The sequence below is a fragment of the Lottia gigantea genome (genome assembly GCF_000327385.1).
Source record: "Lottia gigantea unplaced genomic scaffold LOTGIsca_65, whole genome shotgun sequence".
Lineage (NCBI taxonomy): Eukaryota > Metazoa > Mollusca > Gastropoda > Lottiidae > Lottia > Lottia gigantea.
This window is the reverse complement of record NW_008710211.1, coordinates 171,621-181,450: the sequence shown is the minus strand read 5'-3', so window position 1 is coordinate 181,450 and position 9,830 is coordinate 171,621. Positions and strand designations below refer to the sequence as shown.

The window sequence follows — 9,830 nt, the reverse complement described above, 5'->3', positions numbered from 1 at the left end:
CTATCTAATATAGTTCACAGGCATGGTCTCGATTTTCATTTATACGCAGACGACACACAGTTATATTTATCTTTTAAACCCTCTGTAAATAATAGTTTTAACATTTGTAAATCCAAGATTGAATGCTGTATAGAAGATATCCGTGTATGGATGAACAATAATTTTTTTAAATTAAATGATGATAAAACTGAATACATTCTACTGGGATGGAGCAAATGTATACACCAAGCCGCACTCTCCGCTCATCTTCTGATAACTTTTTACTTGTACATAAATCAGCCAGACTTTTAACTTTCGGTGAGCGCTCTTTTACCGTCCAGACCCCTAAACTTTGGAATGTTTTACCTTTTAACATTAGATGCTACACTTCTTTAGTAACTTTTAAGTCTCTTCTCAAGACGTTTTTATTTAAGAAAGCTTTTAATTTATAGATTGTTTTATTCCTTATATTTATACATATTTTTACGTTTATTCATTTATATTTTTATACTTATTTGCCAATTTTACCAATATGTTGATACTTTATGAATTGTATTGTACAGCGCATCTGAGCACATATTGTGAAAGATGGCGCTCTATAAGTGTCTTAATAATAATAATAATAATAATCAGCATGTAACAATGAGAAAACGATTTCACTCTAATTCCTTCGTCAAACGAGGGAAATGTCATTGGTTATAATTTATGCTATAAAAAAAACAGAATGACAAAATTGAATCGATGCGACATGCAACGTAAATAGTCAAGAGAGTTGCCTCCCATTAACCACAGCAATTGTTAATTCAGCTTTTATAATTTTGACGGGTGCAGCGCAGTTGGTAAAAAAGGCGTGAAGCACAGATTCAGAGACAGCTGATCTTCGGTAATTTTAACACTGTTTCTATTAAAGTGGATTTTGTCGGGTTTTGGCCTATGATCGATCTATTGTGATATTGATAGGAACATAATTTATATCTCAACTCTAGTGTTCTATTCTTATAATATCAGCAGGGGAAGAACACAGGGTCATACTAGTTAATTTAAGATGAAATATGGAGATGGTTACAAATTAACTAGAATATGAAAAAAATATTATATTCCATTCCATATTAACATGAAACACAAAATCTATGAAGATAATTTATTTTTTATTTTTTTATTTTTTTTTTTTACTACAAGAAGCCCTTTAGGCCTAGAATATAAAAGGTCAATATATTTTAACTTCTAAATTTTCCCCCATTCCGAAGACTAAATTAAGTAATTGTCAACTTTTTCATCAACTTGCAAAACTTTACCGATTTACCTATTCGCACGATAAGATAAAATTGGTTCTGGTCATATTTCCTACAATTATTATGTTTTTTCTAAGTTCTGATTGAACTTTCAGCAACTAACGTCACCAGAAAAAAAATATAAAAGCAGTCAGTGCTACTTTCGCTTTGTATTGTATAAAGAGCGAAATATAATTCATATAACATAAGCGAGAACTTACAGCCAGCATGTCAAAAAATAGAAACCTACTTATTACATGAACCATGATAGATATATATATATAGATAAATATATCGTTTAGCACAGGATTAAATTCTAATTCATTATTTTATTATATATTATATAAATTAGTCCGAAACATGTACATCTTGTAGATATTTTGACAGTTTTCGGCTGGAGTAGAAGTAGAAATACAAGGCCCTGTTAAATGCTGATTTTCCACAGCACCCAGGGACGTAGCGTACGGGGTGTGTGGGGTGTCACAACCCCTACTTTTAATGAACTTGTCGGTAAAACGTGGAGTCGGTCGGTAAAAGACAGTTATGGCTGGTGCCGTCGGTAAAACTGATTGGTTAACTGAAAGCGTGAAAACCTTGTGTCGGTTATGATGTTACCGGTAACTGTTCGAAAACCGTGTTGTTGGCAAAAATGTTTCAGTTATGCCAAGCAACAAGTCGACAAGTTGTGTGCAATATATTCCAATGACTTGAAAGATCCCGATGCATTGTTGACAGATATCGAAATGATGGTAAATGACATCGGAAAGAGTGGCACAAAGAATTTGCGAGATGTTGCTACGTTTTTACCCATGTCTCGCTAAAGCTTACTTATTAGATTTAGCATCGACCATTCCAGTGACCGTCAGTTCAACTGAAACGCTACAGCCACACACACGCATCAAAATGGTCACGCTACGTCCCTGACAGCACTGCAGTTGCGTTTTTTAACAATATTTGGTCTTAAATCGCCGACTAGAAATTTGCTTCATTAAAAAAAACTTAAATGGAATCGCAGATGTGACATAAATAGTGTAGGGGGATAATGATGGTTTGACAGAACTACAAAAGATATCCATTTTTCCACATATATCTGAGTTCGGCAGATCCGATTTAATAAATATGTTTAAAAAACCCGCACCTTCGGAGGTGCACAAATTCCAACATAAGGGGGGCTGGTTTTCCTGTCTACACCAGCTAATAATATTAGAAGATGGAATAGAGGCAGATGTTTGGGTCTACTAGATAAATGTACCAATAATCTATGTCTATTTATATACACTGTGGTATTCACTTTAGCTCATACTTTCTTTAATTAACATCCAATCGAAACATGCCACACGAAATCTATTATAAGCTTATTGGCTGTCTTTTTATAACAACCAATGGTATGCTTAGAATAATGATTACGTCAGTATTGTCTAAAAAACAAGAACATATAGTTGTTATTACACCACATATATGTGATAGGCTACACTCAGATAGAGAGACTATATAGGTAGGTTACGCTTGATTAATATACCAAATAAACAATGTCAGCTATGTAGACTCTCACAAAGTGACAAATCCAGTTGTAGGGTGGTATCAGATGTTCAGAAACAGTGATCATGTTCTGTCGCACCAACTATCAATTACTGCAATGGAGCTGACATTCGCGATTTGTTTTTGACTTAGACCCAAACTGGCCAAAGAGCACAAACGCAAACAAAGACTTGAATTTCTGCATCACGTTGTATGTTACATTGATTCAGCGAATGAAACACTTGTTCTCGAACTCGGAGGTCACGCATTTGATCACATGGAGATCTATTCGTTTATTACTCTTACCGATGTTTACTAATATTCCCAAATTGTGTGCTTCGTTATCAATCAAATCTGTATTTTATGTGCCACTACACCGTTTTAGATGCAGTGTGATTTTTCATCACTGTTATCTTTGGTTTTAGTCAAGTAAGCCGAGAAACGAGGTAAATATACAATCACCGAATCCTCCGTATTATTTTTTATGTGTATTTTAATTTCCACGCTGAATTGCTGTTCAGGCGGTGTCGACCCAAATTTGTTCCTGTGTCTAAAGCTATCATGAGCCATAGACCTCAATAGAATCAAAGCCTTATGAAATTTAGTGTCCCCTGTGAAATTTAGTACCCTCTTAAGTATTAGTTGTATAAGTCTGTAAGACCAACCTTTGTTATATTTTCAGTTTTTACGGCAGCATGGCAAAGTTAATATATATGGTAAAGTTGAATAATGCCTGTAAACACAAGCTGATTAATAAAGATTAAAATAGCACTAGTTGTTAACTATATTGCCAAGCATTTAAGACCCAGAAAGACGCAACCCCGTCGTTAGGGTGGGTCTGTGTGGCTGGACCCCAGCAAGTGAGAGCACATGCAAAATCAGTACAACAGAGATTGGTTTATTTACAGCGTCTTTGAACAAAAAGATATAGATACACCAATTCATTCCTGGTGACCGGGCTGAAAAGATATTAAGATATTTTAAATTAGGAGTTTTTGATTGCAATATCAAATTGTTTTTCAAAAATATGAATTCCTTGATACTAGTTTGAGAAGCCTTTCATTGTATGAGTAGGAAAGGACAATAGCTGATAGAGACATATATCAGCTCCAATTGAGCATTTGTTCGAATTTTGCAGGGGGGGGGGGGGGCAGTCTAACTTTACACAGCACAATGATGTCAGATTGAGTGCTCGAGAGTTATATCGCAAGGGAGTTAACTACAGTCCAGCGTTTTCTTGCAGGATTAAATATAATCCACTTCGTAGACGGGTATGTTTGTAGCAACTATGTTTACACTGTTTAGCAACTCTGTTTACACTGTGTAGCAACTGTCTACACTGTGTAGCAACTGTCTACACTGTGTAGCAACTGTCTACACTGTGTAGCAACTCTGTCTACACTGTGTAGACAGATTTATGGTCAAATTTTGAACTCAAAGAAAAACATATTATCCACACTAAAGTCCATTAAAGCTATCATGCTTTGAAAATTGAAATTTTCTGTCCACCATTGAACCGGCATATAAGACATGCCCAATCGGTCAGTTTGTATCTCGACCTCGACTGTCAACATCGCTTATCACCACTCACAATGAAAGCAACCAACCTTAAATCTAGCCAACCTTGAATCTAGCCAACCTTGACTTTGATATCATGCAAACAATAAACAAAACTAGAAATTGTCAGTTGTAAACAAATTTAGGATTATTAATGAAATACTTCAAAATAGATGATTGTTTGAATTGGCACAAGTCATATCCTTGCTAGTGAAATTTCGCGAGATATCTGAGATTGCCCGAATCTCTAACCTAGAATTTTGCCTGAAAAACTTGCTTTCAGGGCTGCGAGAAGTAGATAGCTGCCGATGTAGTGTACATGTTGAGATGTAAGATAATCTTCGGTAATGTGGGAATTTGTATTTTCTTACCTGTGTTTTAATTTTTATTGTTTTAAGACAAGGTTGGGTATTTTCAAGGTTAGCTGGTTGCACTATGAGTTGTGATTGATGTTGAATGTCCAAGATCTAGAAATCAACTTAAGGGCGTGTGTAATCTGGCCTTTATAGTGGGTTTGACGGCCATATTTATTCAACAAATATGGCGACTGCTAGAAATAGATATGGCGAACCAAGGGCCGACAACCAGGCTTATTTTTTTTATTCATTTTAGTGTAATTAAAGCATGACAGCTTTAATGTCGCAAACTGTAAAATGAGGAGTGGAAATGTTGAAATTAATAGGATAATTCAATAAAGATGTTCTACTACTTGAATACCAGTGATATTTACTTACTTTACTCAATATTTACTATTGCCAATTTTTATCTGACTTCCGCGATTTGTTGTTTCAGCAAAATAGGATGTGGTAAGATGCGGTATTTGTAGTAGTGACGACATGCTTTGGTTTTTCTGGAACTTCAGAAACCACATACCTGAGGAAGTCAGAATGATGCAAAGAGAAACTCTAGTTAACTTGTAATAAACACAATATCATATATAATATTTCATTCTTGCTTTATAAATATCATTGCAGGTGGAAATAGTGTTTTGGATTCTATTTACAGTAGAACCGTACCGATGCAAGATGAGGAAGCTTATTTACAGGGAATGTTTATGTAAAACTATCGTCTTCGTTGTTCTTGTCATAAGTTTCATGTGTAGTGTATTATATTTCTATTCAGATTGGATTCTTGGAAAGGATTTCGTCAAAATGGTAAATCAAAGCGCCAGGCATATTCATACTAACAGAAACTTGTTTAGGTCTGGAGATCATCCTATTCCTGAAAAGGGTCCCCCCTTTGTTCTCGAAAATCAAACAAGATACATTGGCGAGGATGCGATGTTTTCATGTGGAATGTCATTCAATGGGACTATGTCTGATGTAAGTTACATACTTTGGCTCAAGAACAATGAAGCGGTAGTAAATGGAACTAACCATTTTATTACATGGGAAGTTGCAAACTATTCTGAAAGCCAAGTCGAGGTCACCACTAATCTGACCATTTACTCTGTTACCGAGGATGATTTCAGCATGTATCAGTGTTACATGATAATATGGAAATCAGTTAAAACCAAAAGCGACACAAAACGGAAACCTAAACCTAAACGACGGACTGAAAATTATGTCTGTTGTTGCATATGTAATGTAAACTCTCCTTCTCTTCGGATGCCAGAATTCAATAAGGAGGATATTGCACGCCAGTATTATAATCTATACAAACATTACTGGGTTGGTGAGTTCCATCTACTGCAAGAGAAACCCCGAATCAGAACACTGTTTATAGTTCCTGGAACTTTGGTAACTATGTCTGTGTATTTTCGACACCTCAGAGAAATAGATGATTTTTCTGTTCGTTTTACTCGAAGTAGTCAAGATATTCAGTCATTTGATACTCAATGTTCATACTCTGCTCGAGCCAATGCATGGTTAATACACTTAAATGGTATATCAGTAGCTTACAATGACATAACGTACATGAACGCAACAGAGGTGAATCACTGGAAGGGAAGTGTGGGAATCATATGGACTTGTATATCTCCATCTATGTACGGTGTGTACCAAATTACAATACTGAGAAAGGTTTATAACAAGCATGATAATATCCAATGGATTGAAAAAATAGACTATCCTACCAAAGTGTACATCAAACCTAAAGAGTCTACAATCGTCACTGAAAATATTTCCAACAATAAAAATCGAGCAGTGGTTGTTTATAACGAGAACTGCTGGTCCAATGAAGAACTGAAACCTGAAAGCTGTGAGCACATCAATACTTTGGTGGAATCAATCTTTGATAAGAACATCCTATATGAAAGTTTTATTACAGGAAAACTTGTCTCCCTTTTATTTGTAGCTTTCGTTATTATTGGAATTCTACAATTTTTTCTTTTGCCTTTCCTGCGTTGCAAAATATCTCAATTTTATTGTGTCATGAAAATGTCTGGTAATAAGGGACTAGCTGGAATCCAGATTAACCCAGACCTTCAATATCACCTATATATTTCAAGTTCAAGTACCTCCTCTGATAGATCATTTATTGACCAAAACATACTTCCAATAATCAAACCTTTAGATTTAAAACTTTTTTGTGGACAAGAAGATGTTCTTCCAGGAAGGGTGGAAATTACCGAAATTTCAAATGCTATTAACAAAAGCCTGAAGTGTTTGGTGATAGCCACTAACAAATATAAAAACTGCTCTTAAAAATGATTTTGAAATTAACTGTATTTTAAAGACATCTTTAAAATGTGATTTGGTAATCGTTAACGTAGATAATTGCCCAATTCACAAAATATTCGACGATATTTACACAGTAATCAACTGTTCAAGTGAGGGTCTGAGTGAACAAGATAAAACTGTACTGATGCAGTGGGCGGTAAACAACAGACAAATGATCCCCAATTTGACCCCAAAATCTTGGTTGTCAAACATCATAAGCCTTTTAACATGTTTTTGTAGGTTTATTCCTGAATCAATCTACAATTGATGTATTGGGTACTATTTTTGTACGCCCACATGTCCGTCGGTCCGTCCGTCCATCATTCCGACCACAATTGCTCGTAAACACTCTTTCTTGACTGATTTTGACGACACTAGGTATGACTGTTTGTAATCACCAAAGGATGAACCCTACTGAGATTCAAAAAATAAAAAAATAATTAGTATGAGTTATTACCCTTGTTCTTTAATACGCGTTCAATTTTAGCTTGTAAACACTTTATCACCCAAGGACGAACCCTATTGAAAATCAAATTAGTATGAGTTATTGCCCTTGTTCTTGAAAATGCGAGTTGACTGAAAATTATTTAAAGATTAATCAAGATTATATTCCACAACGACGAATGAACATAAACGTTGTCTATAGTATTATTTTATTTGGTTCTGAAGAGATGTTTTGAACGTGTAAAAGCAAAAATGAATTTTGGAGCACAATAGGTGAAGAAACGCTCTCTACGGCAATATTCTGACATTTATGTACTCAACATTTCGCAAGCTAGGCCGTAAGATCTGTCTTCGAGCCTCTAATAGCTATTTGGAAAGGATGTAGGCCGGTGTAGAGACAGAAAAACTAGGCCCCGTTAAATGGAGACGTTCCGCATCTCCACAGGTTTTATTTTCAACCTATTTAGATATCTCGGATCTGCAAAACCCAGATATATTTGGAAAGATGAATTTTTTTGTAGTCTCCGGTTCCATCAAAGTTATTTATTCAAGAAACTGATCTCGGATCGGCCAAAAGTTCAAAGGTCACGTGATACTAACAAAACGACAGTTAAGATGGTGACAACACTAATTTGCAATCATCGTAAAGATGACTTAATACTATGTTAGAAAAAACGCATCTTCGGAGGTGTGTTTTTTTCTGAATCTACTCCAGCTGACAATAGGCTGGAATAGAGGCAGATGTTTCGGACTATGTATAAGCATGTCAAACGTTGACTTTATAACTGTCAGAAATAGTTATTATATCTTGTGCTTCCTTGCCTATGCCTATTTCTATATGTCTTAGTTTCTTTACTTTTTGACAAATATAAGTGAAATACTCCATAAAGTTCTTTTTATTTTATGTGGTCATATTGGGTTCCGTTATCATGGCTGCGTCTTCATGGATTTAATGGAAGGGGTGGGGTCTGTTACCATGGCTGCGTCTACATGGATTTAATGGAAGGGGTGGGGTCTGTTACCATGGCTGCGTCTTTTAGGATTTAATGTGTGTGTGTGGGGCGGTTACCATACCATGCCTGGTATCATGGCTGCGTCTTTATGGATTTAAAGTGGGGGGGGGGGGGGGTNTATAGGCAGCATTTATGTTGCCCTGCCTTCATTATCATATTACTTTTACACGACTCATCCAGTACAGGGTTTTCATTCTGGATGACTGGTAGACTGAACGATGTGACTTTAGGTGGTGTATAAATATGTAGACGGTTGACGGAGCTGTATACGTTTCTCGTCCGTGAGCCATAGTGTATGGTTAATTGCAATCCCCAGATTGATTACAATTTTTTATCATTTTTAATAGTTTTGACTGTAGGCTGTTGGTTTGGTCGTGGTTGGTTGGTAATGACCACAGGCGTACAAATACAATATTATCATGAAATATCAAAATAAGACCTATTATAATATACCTTTATAATACCATAAATGTACAAGATGTTACGAAGTATCAATATCGCCTTTTGGTATTGATTTGCTAGAATTAAAGTAGTTTTTACACGTCCACAGGTGTCAAATGTTATTCATTTACAGTTGTTCATGGACTTAACTTAGTTCCGGGCTAGTGCTGGACATCCTACTGTGTTCACAAAGCAGTAAGTAATTTGATTTATCTTATAAATTTGATTCAAGTCTAATTCAAGAAGCTTAAAGACGCATTCCGCTTTTTTATAAAACATTTTTATTGTTAATAACGTCGTAAATGATACCTAAAAATATTTCTAAAGTATGCTATTTATATCTATGTATCTACTAGATAAAACAGAATTTTTTTTTCTAAGGGTTAATTCAAAACCTGAGAAGGACTAATTGTTAATTAAGCAGTTTGACCCAGTTTTGGTGTTTGACTTTAAAATGAAATAAAAATGAAATGAAATGAATAGAGTTTTACGTCTAACTTTTCTGCACCATGTGGGCTAATGAAGACGGCAACGCCATGCAGGGTGCAATGAGGGACATTTTGCCAGGACAGCTGCATTAGCCTGCTCTTTTTCGATTTCCAACTGTCGAGGGATCTTTAACGTGCACAGCCTGTAGCACACGGGGCCTCGGTTTATCGTCCCATCGGAACGACTAGACGCTTTTCCATGTCAGCCCTTCTTACCTTCATCACTGACAGGGGGAAACCAGGTTTATAATGAATGGCTCGATATTATTAGTTGAAACATTCAGAAAACGTAGGAGACATATTTCTCTACAATTAAGAGTCAGATTATTGACAAAACTTGGTGTGAGTATTTGTAATCACCCAAGGATGAACCTTATTTAAAATCATAAAAATCAAAAAATATTTATGGCCAAAAATGACTAATTGACCTTGTTCTTGAAAAAAACATTTACTATTTAG

At 35.6% G+C, this 9,830-nt stretch overlaps 2 protein-coding genes across 2 annotated transcripts in view; both read left to right on the top strand.

The window, feature by feature from the left end:
• Positions 1–3,539, top strand: part of LOTGIDRAFT_235482 (hypothetical protein) — a gene marked incomplete at its 5' end in the record, with an annotated part of 4,834 nt that extends 1,295 nt beyond the window's left edge. Inside the window, one exon of the mRNA XM_009064767.1 lies at positions 3,451–3,539. Coding sequence (XP_009063015.1) covers positions 3,451–3,476 — 26 coding nt within the window. The 3' untranslated portion in view covers positions 3,477–3,539. The remainder of the gene's footprint in view (positions 1–3,450) is intronic.
• A 1,937-nt stretch (positions 3,540–5,476) lies between these two features.
• On the top strand, positions 5,477–6,970 carry LOTGIDRAFT_167285 (hypothetical protein; the record flags this gene model as incomplete). The annotated part of the gene is made up of 1 exon (XM_009064766.1): positions 5,477–6,970. The coding sequence occupies one exon, from the start codon at positions 5,477–5,479 to the stop codon at positions 6,968–6,970; it is 1,494 nt and encodes a 497-aa protein (XP_009063014.1).
• Positions 6,971–9,830: the final 2,860 nt, after the last annotated feature.